We start from the raw sequence: 16,380 nt of genomic DNA, 5'->3' as shown, positions 1-16,380 counted from the left end.
CGAGTTCATGCCTGAAGAGTTGAGTATTTTGTCACCCAATACTCTCGATCGTGTGTTTTCGTGACGCGATCGCTGTTCCCTGGCTCGGCTCTCGGCTACTGTTCACCATTCGCCCACGTCTGTCTTCGCTTCATCCATACAACTACAAAATAAAAATGATTTAAAATTTCAGTCGTTGCATTTTCGCTGTCACTCTGTTCGCGATGACCACGCGTCACGGTCACTCTCGGACCCTCTCAACGGTCTCACTGTCCGACTGAAGGTTTCATTGGGTCTCTTGATACAGGACACTGAAGCATATGTTCATATCTATAGATATATATACGGTAATTGAAACGTCATTTAGGACTTTTCGAATAGAATATGGATAGAACAATTTACATAGAGACGGTAGTTGGTAGGGGACACTGATATTAACCATAGTTAGAGAACATTCATAGGGTATAGAGTACATAACACCATTGACAGGAGATTTCATTTCACACTATCGATGGGGCATATAGTACAGAACATTGATAGGAACTTTAGCCCAAGGACATTAACATAACATATTGCACAAGGTGTCCATGAAGTCCCTACCTATTTTATTGAAATCAAAGCAATTTAGGGCACACCATGCAATAATAAAATCAGAGGTATACTTATTAATACAACTTAAGCATTGGCTTCTAGACGAGCACTGTCAATATATTTGCACAGCTCAAATCTTGTCAGCTGCATTGCGGAACACATTTTGCAGCATCTGTGGAGTTATTATTAGTAACCGCAGCCCTCTATATAGAATCTCTTAAATCTTGTAGATCTGTAAGTCGTGTTTGATAACAGCTCCTGACTTGATAAAGCTCCTTGCTTCGGAGATGGAGTTGTCCAGGTCCTGTTACCGCCGCGTCCAATCCAGCAATTTGGAACACGTCCATGAAGGTTCTCCCGAACGATAATTAACGATAAGGAGCCTCGTCTTATTCAAAGTGTTATTACCATCACACGTTCTTGTACATTCACATTCATAGGATCCTGAAAATATATATACCATTAGTTCAATCAAATAGATAGGGACTTAATATACACCCTGTACAGAACATGCATCCGAACAATAGTGATATAATATTTACAGGTGCTTTAGCGTTGAACATTTACTTAAAAAAATCGATACAAACCACATTCATAGCACGTTCCACCGCTATGTGGTATTTGGTACAGATGACCAATAGGATCCCTGCTAGCCACCAGTGATTGGGACCACAGAGCATTTGACAAACAACAGTCAATCAAATGGCCCATGGACACAAACGTGGGTTCGGTAGAGAATATCTCCTTACGAGTATTGATGCACAACATTCATTTATAAGGTGTTTGATATCAACGTCACTGTTGGTACACACGATTAATATTGCCTCTGAAACAAAACGATAACACTTTGAATCGCTGTCCCTTTATGAGCAAGGACGACGATGACGCCGCTGATAAATATCACGGCTCGTGTGCGCGACTGTGTCTAAGGGGCACATTGCGTGGGTGGCAATATGTCTCCCACAGTGGCTGAACTTGAAGTTTGACGTTTGAGGAAAGGCTTTAGTTGAGTTGTTTTTACGAAATCAAAGCAATGGCAGGAATTTTAAAAAAATAACACGGATTAATTGAGTCCCATTGACGTCCAGATGGTCGAGGTTTTTTTTTGTTTACAAAAATTCATAGGATTGCGGAACACGAATTGGACGATGATCACGGTATATTAAGCTGCTTGGCATCGAGATGTCCGCTAATATTGACAAGATCTTTTGCAACGAGATAGATCGTGGCATGTTATAGTTTTCATGGCATAATTGTATTTGTCAAACAACATTGGCAATCCCATATTCGGAGAACATGAACAGGACACCATTAGAACAAATGTAGGTAAAACGCCCGCGCCATCAAGATGGAGTTGGGTATATCACGCACGGGCAGGGTCATTGGTACGGAAACATAAAATGCTCCCTCTGTCACGCACATTACCTCGCAACGTACCATTCACGAGGCCTCCGCCAAGGTACAACTGGGGGGGTGGGGGCGTAGTTCGCTGCCCAACGGCCGCCCTGGTAAATACAGCAGGTGTATCAACCAAAAACAAAAAAACGAAAAGCGCCGTCTGCATAACAACTATTCCATTATTTTTTATAATCTATGTGAGCTAATTAGGAAAAGGTGAGAAGACAACAAGCCCATTTTAGAGCACATTGCATCGAGACAGTTAATATACATAAACGGAAGGACGCGCATGCATACAAAGCCACGTTCGTATATTGTTCGACTTGATCAATAGAGAAACATATATTACCATGCAGTGTGCACAAAGTAAAACAATGCCCACAATAGCCACCACGCGCCCGATCTCGGGTTGAGCCTGGGATTGGGCTTGGATGTGCGACCAAATGCATAACAGGTGTTATAGGGTGCTACGGGGCAGCGTTGTCAGTCGTGGGCAGTGCAACCCATTGTATTTTACTACGGCTCTGTCGTCTGTGCTTCTCGCCTCGCTCAAAACCGCAATGACCGGCGCGGTGAAGTATGGTCAAATATCAAAATCAGAATGTGTATTCATGTAGGGAATCCGATGAGATATAAAGCTCTTTTTAAATCCTTTATATTAAGTTCGCTTGCTTGCTTGCGTGCTTGCGTGCTTGCGTGCTTGCTTACGACCGTGCAAATATTTCGATCGTTTTTTAACCCACTTCCCGTGATCCAATCGAGCTGACATTTTCCACAGACTCGATGTGCGTGACAATTAATTTTCGTGAAAATTTTTGTCCAAAATTTTACACTGTTTATGGAAAAATAAAAAAATATTTATTTACCAATTGCTTAATGCTGGCAGACAATCATCTGACCCATAGGTGGCAGCCATCTCAAGCCAGAGGACGAGAGGACTCTAGCCGCCACGCATATAAAGGATTTATAGTGAAAAACTTTGTTTTTACGGGTTAATTTTTCGCAGATGTCCACATCCAAACAGCCGCACCCAGGGATCCTCCCGGCGAGGGGAAGCCCTCATCCCTCATCTAGCAGTGGACTGAGAAATGGCACGCATGCTATCAGTGCGGTGGTGAATAATAATGCTGCGCTTGACATTGTCCATTGAAGTGCACCTGTTCGTCAAGAAATGAGAAGTCAAATGTTGCTGCTATAATAATCCTCGAGTCGCACACTCGACCCACACGGGCTGACAGCGACAGCAATCGCAGCACAAAAGCGGTCGTAACAACAACACCACGTGCTCCAACTTCCTCTTTGCTTGCCAGGAGGTCTCTTTTAATTATTTCATCAGCCACTGCACGCAATGTATATTATAAAAAAAACATCACATATAGCGTTGAACAGACTGTTGGGGAAAGTGCTGTGAGCGAGTACCTTAGTACCTATAAAGGCCGTCACGGCACACGAGGGGGTGTGGGTGGTCAGCATCACGCCCAGCGGGCTTTGTCTCTCTAGTACTGATGTCAACACATCGCACCAGGTACTTATTTAAGGCTGAGTCGACCTAGGGGTTCGGATATCCATTGCCACTGATGCTGACTGTGGTCGGGAATCACACTCATAATGCTCATTTCGAAGCGCGGGATGCTAACCACTGATCCCAATGGCACACATTACATTACGACGTAACGCATAACCGCGAATTGGACACGTTCACTATAGGGCATAGGTAGTTGAAACAACGGTGCAAGTCAGTTTCTGACATTCCCCACCTCTGTCCACTCAGCACCAGTTCGTCGATCGACAGGTGGGGTAAAGTGTGGGTAGTCCGCCACCCCCACCTCTTCCAAGATGTATGAGCAGCATAGAACGGTAGAGCGCCCTCTAGCACTCTAGAGCTCCCTCTAGTGGAGGGCCTTCCGCCAGTAATGGAGTGGCTTATGCAAGAGATTTCAGGGATGCACCTTTAAGTTTAACTGTAGCATTATTCATGAAATCCCACGTAAAATGCGTTAGATTTTTCAGGGAGAACTCAAACTTCAGCCTGCCTGCAACATGTGACACGGGCCATCTGAGCCACTGCTAACATCAGTGGCGAATGATAATTATGTTCCAGTCATGTCCGTCGCCACTCCACCAAACCCGTACTGACCATCACGGTGAAGTATGAGGCGGAGCCCTTCATCTCATAGTGCCCTAACAAAGGGCTGCATGATATTAGAGAGATATAGGCCGAATTAGTTGGACAAGCACTGTTAGCGAGCAACGATTAAGGCAGACAAGATGGACAATACTGTTTCATGCTATGAAAATATTTGTTATTTTATTTTGCCAGGTGAACCTTATGGCAGGACCCCGGGGTCCCATAAGCCCCCGGCTCTCGCATAAACATGAAATTATAATGTAAACAAAAACTTTGCTCTTTTTCACAAATGTTGTCTTGTGAAACTATGCCTTTAAAACTGAAAACATCTTACCTACAGTATCTCTATTCAAATACACTATCGAAATAAATAACTTACACCCCTCTGTCAATCATCGTGTTTCTCGGTGTGGATTTGAAACACACACTTTGTAAACAGTACATAAAATAGTACGCGTTTAAAATGCGCTGTTCATATTGTAACAAGCGTTTATACCAATGTTACTCTACAGAGTAGTGGGTCGCCGCTCCTCTTATCCACATTTATACGAGCGGTATGTGGAGACTATGGCTTAACCGCAAAAAAATCCTATCTGCACAGATGCATTCGGACAAGAGAAGTAATTATCAAACAGGAGGAATTAACGGTGCAACGCATCTCATATGTTAAATATCTACAGGTAATAGGATTGTCATCGATTGATCCTGGCTGCAGACATTTGTCGGTCACAAATAATTATTAAGATAAGAGAGCAGTTTCACTATATTATGCATACCGTTATGACAAATAAAGGACTTAAGTCACGTAGGCAGTTTGAGCAGCTTTGGATGAAACTTATGATCCTGCCCATACCCGAGCATGGAGTGCATTCGCTTGTTCAGCTCTTTTGCGCATTCGTCCTCACTGCGCTTGGACGACATGACAACAGAATGATCCGCGCCAGGTGAATCGCGGCGTTTATGTGTGCGGTGGAACGGAGTCGCCAAAAATAAAATAATTATTAACGATTTTGACTTCCGTTTATTCGAGACCCCGGGGTCCCGCCAACAAGTTCGTAAGGCCCACTGAACTATGTAGCTCTTTTTAAGATGCGACCTGGCCACAAATGATAGCTCAACGAAGTGGCGTATCACGTGGAGACGTATAGCAGCCAAATACTCTAAAGTCTCAACGCATATTGATTCTAAATGTGGAGTGAAACCCGGAGGACCCGGAAAAAAGATCCACGCGACCACGGGGAGAGCATGCAGACTCCAAATAGACAGGCGACAGGTTCGGGAGCGAACCCACGACTTCCGTTATACCAGGCGAGGTAGTTAACATCTCGCCACTGTGTTGTGGACCGCCTAATTTGTTGTATTTTTTGTTTTGTTCTCAATTATGGTAGGTGTACATTTATAGCAGCAGTAGATGTGGTAATACAAAATTAATAATGAAAGAGTCTCGTTATGCACACGTGTTCGTGAAAAGCGGAACAAAATAATTCCAGCCTTAAAACACAAGATACAATTTGCAGAATAGTCAGGACAGTCGTCTCGGTAATAACCCCGGCCCATTATGGTACCAAGGTCCCCGTATAGGCTTAGTAGACTGTTTGGGTGAGTGCTGTTAGCGATCACCTATTAAGGCCGATAAAGGACACGTAGGAGTTATGTGGCCTCTATCACGCCTGGCCGCCTTTGTATTCCCAGTTTTAATGTTCAATGGGGGTGTGTAATCACTCGCCTCCCTCACGATTTATGATCTTAAGTCTGGTCAACAAACATTTTTTCGTACATTTTTGTTAATGGCTGGATATCTCAAGTGAACCCTTTATATACAACATATATTGTACAGCAAGTCCTAGTTTAATGCTGTAGATGAGTTCCTGAAAAGTGCCGCGTTAAGCTAAAAACGCATTAAGCGAAAACAATTACCCAACGGAAAACCCGTGTAATAGCGAAAACACGTTGCGCGAACACGCGTTAAGCGAGGACTTGCTGTGCTCGAAAATAAAAGCTTTGATTTTCACGCGAGTAAATTAGACCCGTGTACATTGGGTTCAACAACAGGCATTAACCGATAATTCGATGTTTCTTTTGCAATCCTAACGTCAACACATCGCACGAGGTACTCATTTTAAGGCTGAGTCCACCTTTGGGGAGGGCTCTTTTGCCATTGGTATTGCCTGCGTGCGCTCACCGATCCACGCACAGCTTAAGCAAAACATCTAAATAGGAATGGTGGCCGATGGATCAAGACTAAGGACGGGGTGGGTAGGCAAGGAAGAGAATGCGCCCCACAGCACAATCTCTGGAGAGATGGAGGGGTGAAATCAGCTTTTTATAAGCAGGTGCGATGTGCATTATGACATTACAAGATCGTGAGAGGGAAGCCTTCATTCATTGTAATGTTCTTAACCGCCCCTACTGGACATCTGCGAAATATTGCTTTATAGCTCAATCGTATTACCCCAACATAAATAAGTTTTTTTATTAAATTGTGACTTAAAACTTTCGTGACTGCAGGGATTCATATTATCGGTTCTTTCGGTGAAGTCAGGTAGATAGAAAATAAAATAAAAATGAAATATAATGAAATGTAATAAAATAAAATTTAAAGAATTAACTGAAAATAAATCTACGTTACTTTACCAAAAGAACCAAGAATACATATTTTGATTCATCTAGCAATGGATTAGGCATAGCCGATGATGATGTTGACGATATGGTATAATATAATCCCCGTGGTGGGTTATAGATAGGTGTTACGGGGGCTTCAACGGATAGAAATGCAATCGCCATGTGGTATTGCATAATCGTGGCGTGCATTGCGTAGTCTACATCGATTCGAGGATGCCGCAGTGGTGTAATGGGTGGCAGCACACTGAACTTGCAAACCAGACATCACCGGTTTGCTCTCCTGGCACGGCAGCTGAAACAATGAGTGCGTTCGTAAAAGTAACCACCGCATTTGTAACGACGGGGACACATTTTAGTCGATTGGGAACAAGTTTAGCTGGTTAGGGTCAAAATGTGGGTATTCTCACTTCTTCCAAGACGTCTGCCTCGCGTAGAGAAGTAGGCTAAATACCCCACGGAGGAGCTATCCAGGAGCTTATTTTCTCAGAGGCTCGAGCAGGCAATTACAGAGCTGCACTTTTATATTTGTTACTCAACAGGAAAACACGCGTTTAAACTTGAAGCGGCTAAGCCAGAGATCGACAAGAAAAATAACAAGAAAAAAAAATTTGTTTCGAATTCGGTGAAAAAACCCCTCAATATTTCAAAAGCCGCGAAGCGTGTGAATAACGTCGCGAAGAAGTCCTTAAATAGCGACATGCTGGTCCGGAGCTGCAGGTTGGGCTAAGCGCACTAAGGCCAGTCATCTGAGGATTGTTGGTATAAGAACACAATGCACTGTCGGCGTCAATGCTTCGTCCAAAGTTCACTAACTTCCCCCCGTTATGACCGACCCAGCGACTGAGATACAGGATGTCCGAGCAGCCGCAGTCCCAGGGGTTGAGAACTGGGATGATGAGTCTATCACATAGATATAGCAACTAATATTGTTTTTTTTTATCAACTACTGCCTGACACCAATTCTCACCCTATCAACCTACCGTCCGGTGTCACACATAGCAAGAGAGGTGATATTTTTGTGCAACTATAATTTACCTAATACAATGAGCCGACAAGCTAGCCAGCATAAGGACGCAATGTAAGTGAAACTGAAACTGATATTAACTATTTATGTTCGATAATTTTTGTTTTATCTACTACAGTATTTTTTACAGTTTTCTATGCAACTGCACAATGTTTATTATTTATGAGTTTAACAACGCTTAAATTTTTGTTGAACCATAACACATTTTAAAACACTGACCGTATGGGTATTAAAATCCAATATATTATAGAATTCCGACTTACGAACAGTTCGATTTAAAACGGGTCCCATGAACGAATTATGTTCGTAAGTCGATGACTACCCGTATATATTTTCATATGCGTACGCAGATACGAAGTGAATTCCTATTTGCTCAAAGCGAACCCCTGTTATTTTCATTTAAATATGTTCGTGAAAAGAACTGACATTCACTTTCATAGCGATGTTTCATTTACTTTTTACTTTTATAGAGATGTCAAGAAAGCAACCAGTGGTCGCCTTAAATAGAGATCTCAGAAAGGATAATTTCCAATAAGCAAGTCTATAAAACAATGTTAGTTTATGATCTTTGGTTTTATCGGTAAAGTCATGTAGGTATAAAATGAAATAAATCACAACGTTTCGATCGCAACACAAGCGGTCTGCTGCTCCACTGCTGGATTATATTTTTTCCGCCTGAGCTTGTGTTGCGATCGAAACGTCGTGATTTATTTAAATTTATACCTTGCGTGACTTTACCGAAAGAACCAAAGAGCATGGATTCCTGCAGTCACGAAAGCTTCAAATAAAAACTAAGTTGTGTCTGCGGCAGCAGTTACATTGGGGAAACGAAACGATGTCTCGGACCGTGTTCGCGAACACAAGGCAGATTTGAAATGCGGCAGAACCAATGCCTCTGCCATGGCTGATCATTGTTATAACGCAGTGGGCTCACACGATATTGTGTTTTCCGAGACCAAGGTACTCTGCAAACCTTCGGGCTACCATCAAAGATTTGTCCATGAAGCCATCCAGATATAAAAACACGGAGACAATTTCAACCGAAAAGATGGGTATAAGTTGAGCAATCATTGGAAGGACGTTATTAACCAAGTAAAGTTGTAACTTGCTGTGGTACATCCATTCTTCCTGCCGTTTGGCTGTTATTTCTGACTCTCTGAGATGCATTCCCTGTTGGGTGCCTCTGCATTAACTGGCTGGGGTCTCACTAACATGGCCACTCCTGCTCTTTTAGCCTCGATGTCTTCCCCATTAACACAACTGATGTGCTTGCGTGCGGTGATGGGACTCCTTTCCAGCTTGGACCCTGCTTGCTTGCCCTTGGCCAACATATATAACCCCTTGTTGTAGCAGCTCTCTCGCTGTGTTCTTCCTGGTTCAGCAGTTCCACTGCTGGATTATTTTTTTCTGCCTGAGGACGATCACTTGTGTTGTGATCAAAACATCGTGATATATATATATTTTTAATATTTTTACCTACGTGACTTTGCCGAAAGAACCAAAGAGTACTAATATTATATGTTTCTCCATTTCCACTCCAGACCTCTCTTCTCGTATTTCAGTCTGCTTAACCTCCCTTCAGTATTGGATGTCGCTTCACTTCCTTGACATCAACCCCTCTAAAAACCGGAATCTCTTTTTTCCATGCTGCTCTTCCCCTCCACAAACCCCCACCATCACTTCCCCCCCCCCTTCTCACTCACCCCTGTCCCGTCTCCATGCAAACCGAGGTGTCCTCTTCGACTTCTCCCTTTCCCTCACCTCTCACATCTCCACCATCAACCCGCACCTATGGATTCCACCTTGTAAACATTCGCAAAATATGCCCTCTCATCATTCAGTCCAATGCAAAAGTACTAATACACTAACTCAACTTGCCTAGATTAAACTCTCTGCTAATCGGTCTCCCAGCCTATGCATTAATTCCACTACAACAGATCCAAAATGCATCTGCATGCTACATTTACAACCTGCCACACTGCTCCTGTACCTCGTGCCCTTCTTATAGAAATACACTGGCTCCCCATATACTACTGGTGTCTGTCCAAGTTCCTTACGCTAGTATATAAATCTCTCCACGGCCTTGCCCCACCGTAACTCGCATCTCTCGTCTTGCACTATGTCCCATTACGCCTTCTCTGTTCTCAATCTCTCCTACTCCAAACAGCCCCCCTCTCCTTGTGCACAATCACCATTTCAGCAAATTTTCCTTACTTGCCCCCTTACACTGGAACACACTTTCCCTCCACATTAAGCAATCACCCTCCCTGTCTAGTTTCCGCTCCTCCCTCAAGACCCACCTATTCTCCCTGTTGCATCCTGCCCTCCATCCCTAGATACCCCTTTAATGCTAGTACCCACTAACCTCCCTCCCCATACTTATTCCTATTCACCATATCACCTTTAGCTACCCTAATTGTACCACTTACATCCCTTGTAAAGCGCCTTGGATAAAGGTGCTATCTATATATAAACGTTAGTAGTTTCGTGTGTGCGTGTGCCACACTGTACTTGCCTCCAAAATGTAACGCTGTTTCTTTCTGGACTACTGGTTGGCCAAAACTAAATTTCAAATTGGGGGATTGGCAGAAAGTGCCTGTTTTATACACCGTCTTTTTTGGAGTCCCGCGATTGTTCAATATACGATTTAATTCGAAGTCTCCATTTATCACGTACTGTATCTGTACTGTGTTGTGGGAAAGGGCGTATGTGTATGTGCAATATAGATACATCGGCGCTTTTGTTGCACAATATACATGGTTGACACCTCATCCATGTGTAGTGACTAACTCGGAGACACGAAGAGTTGGAGGCACATCGGGGTTAATACTTTTATAATAAGTCTGTCTATGATCAGCAACGTTACTCAGTCAGGACAGTTGGTAGGCTGCCTGACTGGTGACGCCCCGAGATGGAGAAGACAGAGACGACGACAAGAAGGATGGTGAAGAACGACGAGAAGAATGGTGAAGACTTCAGCAGCACGATGGGAATTTCACTCCATATGACAGCCCCGAGGTCCCCTACAGGGGCCCTTCTTATACTCTCAGCGTGGTCTGGCTCCGCCCCCGGCCATGCCACCTTTCTAGAACCTACCAGCGGGTTCTTGGTGTGCCCTTTCTGTGACCTTTCCCCTAGATCTCCCTCTGGTGTATCACGTGGCCTGCTGACGTCAGGGCTGCCGAAGCCGCAGATCCCCTTCTCTGCCAGCAGCTAGTGCTATGCTGCTACATTACTATTATTCTATGCCACTACACATGTTTCTTTTATTTCACTACAATTGATCACCTATGTGACTTTATTTGACGACAGATACTTTATTTCTTAAAATACCCTATCCATTTACTGTATGCAACTCACATATAGCATACTCTTGGGTTTTTTCTGTAAAGTCACGTAGGTAAAAATAAATAATAATTAGAATAATAGAAATAATAATAGAAATAAAATTATAAATCACGACGTTTCGGAGGCAACACATATAGCACATGGTGAGTGTATGTAATAATATTCCAAATCACACTATACATCACACTACGTTCTGTTTACAGCTTAGATATTGCACATGGAGGCGGTATGTGTCGTGGCAATTGGCATAGAATACGTAATACAGCAGCATAGCGCTGGCTGCTGGCAGGGAAGGGGATCTGCAGCTTACAGCAGCCCTGACATCAGCTGGCCAGGTGAGACAACAGAGGGGGATCTAGGGCAGGGGTCGGCAACCTACGGCTCCGGAGCCGCATGCGGCTCTTTACGGGCTGCTTCTTGACGATATGTACGTATGTACAGTATGTACTCAGATGCATTGCGGCTCTTGAAATACTGAATTTTGTACCGAATTGGAAAGAAATGGCTCTTCTTGTTATTTTGGTTGCCGACCCCTAATCTAGGGGAATAGTCACAGAAGGGGCACACCAAGAATCCGCTGGTAGGTTCTAGAAAGGGGGCGTGGCCAGAGGCGGAGTCAGGCCATGCTGACAGTATAACAGGAGCCCCTGTAGGGGACCTCAAGCTTGTCGTATGGAGTGGGATCCCCGTCATGCCGCTCAAGTCCATCGTCGTCGTCACCATTCTTGTCTTAGTCGCCGAAGTCGTCGTCGCTTGATATTGCTCAGTTATATAGTTGTTGGCTATATCGGTCAGCGCCATCGGTGTTAGAGGGCTAGTATTGTGTATAGGCGAGGGTTTGTGTAGCCTAGGCGACTGTAGGGTGTGTGAAGGGAAATTGTGAGTATAATAAAATAAGTTCCTCCAAGAATTACTGCCTCCAGGTTGAACCACTACATATGTAACAATATTACACACCACACTATACAGCACACTATGTACTGTATACAACTCAAATATAGCACATTGTGAGGGTAAGCAACAACATTACACACAACAACAACCGCCATCCACCACTAAGTGGTGGTCATATCACAACGGCTCTTGTGCCAGGCTATGTGCACGTTAAGGCCACGTGAAGCGTCGAACGCCCGCTGACAGGAGGTCACGGGCAGTCCCAGGTGCCACGGGTCAACTGAATGAGATGACTGGCCGATGTACCACCTGTGACCCCTACTGTGCCAACTTGCTGTTTTAGCTGCACGGCACTCCGCTTGTTGTCATGAGCATCGCTCCTCTGCCCTTCGTTGTTGCTGGAGGGTGACTACCTCCCACTGCCCAGAAGCATTCTTCACGAGCCTCCTCTGCAGAGGCAGATCTTGACACCGCTGGTACCAGTCATCAGTAAGTCCACTCAACTCCACATCATTTTATACTACATCACTCCATTTCTTCTCTAGCCCGTGGCACACCCATTTAGCCCCCTCTATCCAGCCGGACAAGGCTGTTTAGGAATGCAGTGGCTGGGCATGCTTGCTACATGACCCAGCTAATGCAGCCTTGCCTACTGGAGGAGTTCACCGATGGGACTTTGTCCAGATCTTTCAACAATGTGTGAGCTCCTCACACAATCCAGCCTAGTTAAACCCAGGATGGATCATAGGCAGGCCAACCTAAATGTTTATAACCAGTGAAGATGTTCCATCAGGGGGTCCACATTTCTCATGCATAGAAAAGCGAGGGCATGACTGTGCCCGAGAAGACCTGAAGCTTCGTGTGGAGTGAGAGACCAGGTAGCTTCTACACAGCGTTAGGCAACTGATGAAAGTGTAGTGGTGTTAACTACTCGCTGTTCGCAAACTGTGAGAGCAGATCGTAAACAAGGTTTTCCCGCTCAATCAAACGGTCAGGGTCAAATGGAGTGAGGTAGGATCCAAAGCCAGATTGGGAAGGACCAATCAGAGATTCCCACAAGGTGGCCGGGGATTGGACAACCCGGCCACGAACAGGTATAAAAGCCAGAGCGCTGAGAGCGCGAGAGGAGTTCTGCTACACGAAGACCCAAGTCGGCCGAAGACGTCTAGGACCCTGGACCAAGCCCTCCAGCCCTTATTAGGGCTAGGGCTCAGAGTAACCAGTGGTCGGGGAGAGATCCCCTAGGTCCAGCCAGAGGACGCTGGGAGAGCAGGGAGGTTAGATAACCTGCAAGGTCCGGAGGCTTGTACCTTCTGAGGGTAATGGGTGAGGGGACAATATACCCCTTAGTGTGATAGGGACTGTGTATTAAGATAATAAACAGTGTGTGCCATAAAAAAGTTTAGAAGTCCGTCCTTACAACACTACAAAAGGATAATGCCGCTCGAATGATTCGGAATGAGAACTCTGCTGTCAAACCGGAGCCAGTCATGAGCACACTGCCCAAGTATGGGAAACGCTCCACTCTCTCCCATCACCTATTTGGAGTTGTGGGGTGGAGTGTCGGATGGTACAAAATACCCAGGCAGTTGCTTAGTTTTGAGGGGCTGATGGTAAGGCCCCACCTCTTAGTGGCAGGCTCCAGATTCAGCAGCAGTGCCTCCAACTCCTCCTATGAGTGAGCAGCAATTACTACAGTGAGGGAAAAAAGTATTTGATCCCCTGCTGATGTTGTACGTTTGCCCACTGACAAAGAAATGATCAGTCTATAATTTAATGGTAGGTTTATTTGAATAGTGAGAGACAGAATAACAACAACAAAATCCAGAAAAACGCATGCCAAAAATGTTATAAATTGATTTGCATTTTAATGAGGGAAATAAGTATTTGACCCCCTCTAAATCAGAAAGATTTCTGGCTCCCACGTGTCGTTTATACAGGTAATGAGCTGAGATTAGGAGCACACTCTTAAAGAGAGTGCTCCTAACCTCAGCTTGTTACCTATATAAAAGACACCTGTTCACAGAAGCAATCAATCAATCAGATTCCAAACTCTCCACCATGGCCAAGACCAAAGAGCTCTGCAAGGATGTCAGGGACAAGATTGTAGACCTACACAAGGTTGGAATGGGCTACAAGACCATCGCCAAGCAGCTTAATGAGAAGGTGACAATAGTTGGTGCGATTATTCGCAAATGGAAGAAACACAAAAGAACTATCAATCTCCCTCGGCCTGGGGTTCCATGCAAGATCTCACCTCGTGGAGTTGCAATGATCATGAGAACGGTGAGGAATCAGCCCAGAACTACACGGGAGGATCTTGTCAATGATCTCAAGGCAGTTGGAACCATAGTCACCAAGAAAACAGTTGGTAACACACTACACCGTGAAGGACTGAAATCCTGCAGCGCCCGCAAAGTCCCCCTGCTCAAGAAAGCACATATACATGCTCGTATGAAGTTTGCCAATGAACATTTGAATGATTCAGAGGACAACTGGGTGAAAGTGTTGTGGTCAGATGAGACCAAAATGGAGCTCTTTGGCATCAACTCAACTCGCCGTGTTTGGAGGAGGAGGAATGCTGCCTATGACCCCAAGAACACCATCCCCACCGTTAAACATGGAGGTGGAAACATTATGCTTTGGGGGTGTTTTTCTGCTAAGGGGACAGGACAACTTCACCGCATCAAAGAGACGATAGACGGGGCCATGTACCGTCAAATCTTGGGTGAGAACCTCCTTCCCTCAGCCAGGGCATTGAAAATGGGTCGTGGATGGGTATTCCAGGATGACAATGACCCAAAACACACGGCCAAGGCAACAAAGGAGTGGCTCAAGAAGAAGCACATTAAGGTCCTGGAGTGGCCTAGCCAGTCTCCAGACCTTAATCCCATAGACAATCTATGGAGGGAGCTGAAGGTTCGAGTTGCCAAACGTCAGCCTTGAAACCTTAATGACTTGGAGAAGATCTGCAAAGAAGAGTGGGACAAAATCCCTCCTGAGATGTGTGCAAACCTGGTGGCCAACTTCAAGAAACGTCTGACCTCTGTGATTGCCAACAAGGGTTTTGCCACAAAGTACTAAGTCATGTTTTGCAGAGGGGTCAAATACTTATTTCCCTCATTAAAATGCAAATCAATTTATAACATTTTTGACGTGCGTTTTTCTGGATTTTGTTGTTATTCTGTCTCTCACTGTTCAAATAAACCTACCATTAAAATTATAGTCTGATCATTTCTTTGTCAGTCGGCAAACGTACAAAATCAGCAGGGGATCAAATACTTTTTTCCCTCACTGTAGATCATAGGCATACACAACATGGTTGACCAATAGGGAGCCATCAGCGTCTCGTGTGTCCACCTGTACAGTCAGGCTGATTGGTGTACAAATCCAGCCGTTGCGTGATGTTGGAGCCGCGAGGTTTCTACGATTGCAGTTCACAATTGTTCCTGAGCACGAACACTGCGAGGGACGGGAGATTTTAGAATTTAATTTACTTCCAGTGATCTGTAAGTGTAAGAGACCTTAAATCACGTTCATAGAGTGAGGTATGAGAAAAATACACTTAATTTAATAGATAACCGCGTTATTAATTAGTACATGATCCATTCACATTGATTCATCTCACCGAGACCTCTTACATTCACCCCGATACGCTTTCTCAGAAATATATCAACTCAATCAAATTTTATATACAATCATGAAATCCGCCAACTAAAATTACCTATATGTAAATGATCAGAGCTATACTTCTTAAATGCACGAATATTCACATAAACGCGGTCCAAAAATATATTATTTTATCTTTTGCGTAATTATGAAAGATGTTTTATTGATTATATGCAACGATTCAATATCGCTCTGGCTATAGCAGGAGCCTCAGTGTCTCGCGTCTCCACCAGTGCCGTTAGGTGGTCAAACACCCCGGGCTCGAGCTTCGTGATCTGATTGCTGGACAAACCCAGATACTGCGTGGTGCTGGGGATTCCCGCAGGCACAGACGCGAGGCTTCTGCTATTGCAGTCCACAGTTGTCCCTGAGCACGAACACTGCGAGGAACGGTCGATTTTAGAGGCGGCTCACAACGGCCTCTCCTTGCCATGCGAGCGGTGTCGCGTTTGGTCCAAAATTTACACGAGTTGCCTCTTACTGAATATTTCCCTGAAAAACACTCTTCACGCAACATTTTAGAATACCTAGTGCATATATAACTCTTTGGTATAAATTAATTGTTTAGAAATTGTGCTGTTATATATATTTAGTTCCATATTTTGATTATAGTTTGGATCATACATTTGTAGTGACGCAGATCGGAGACAGTAATACTTGGAGGCACTTCTTTATTTAACAAGCACAATCGGGATAATCCACATCCTACGTGGGTGCACACTAGAAG

The 16,380-nt window shown here is 44.4% G+C and overlaps 1 protein-coding gene across 1 annotated transcript in view; it reads right to left on the bottom strand.

Annotated features, from left to right (window-relative positions):
* The window catches only part of LOC133341681 (leucine-rich repeat-containing protein 15-like), a 65,231-nt gene that overhangs the window by 47,192 nt on the left and 1,659 nt on the right, over positions 1-16,380 (bottom strand). Inside the window, exon 3 of the mRNA XM_061550277.1 lies at positions 15,913-16,033. Within this exon, the coding sequence (XP_061406261.1) occupies positions 15,913-16,033 (121 nt within the window). The remainder of the gene's footprint in view (positions 1-15,912; positions 16,034-16,380) is intronic.

This window comes from Lethenteron reissneri, chromosome 2, assembly GCF_015708825.2.
Source record: "Lethenteron reissneri isolate LAM-NWPU_2019-01 chromosome 2, ASM1570882v1, whole genome shotgun sequence".
NCBI lineage: Eukaryota > Metazoa > Chordata > Hyperoartia > Petromyzontiformes > Petromyzontidae > Lethenteron > Lethenteron reissneri.
Note: the sequence above shows the minus strand (reverse complement) of the source record. Positions and strands in the feature narration are given on the sequence as shown.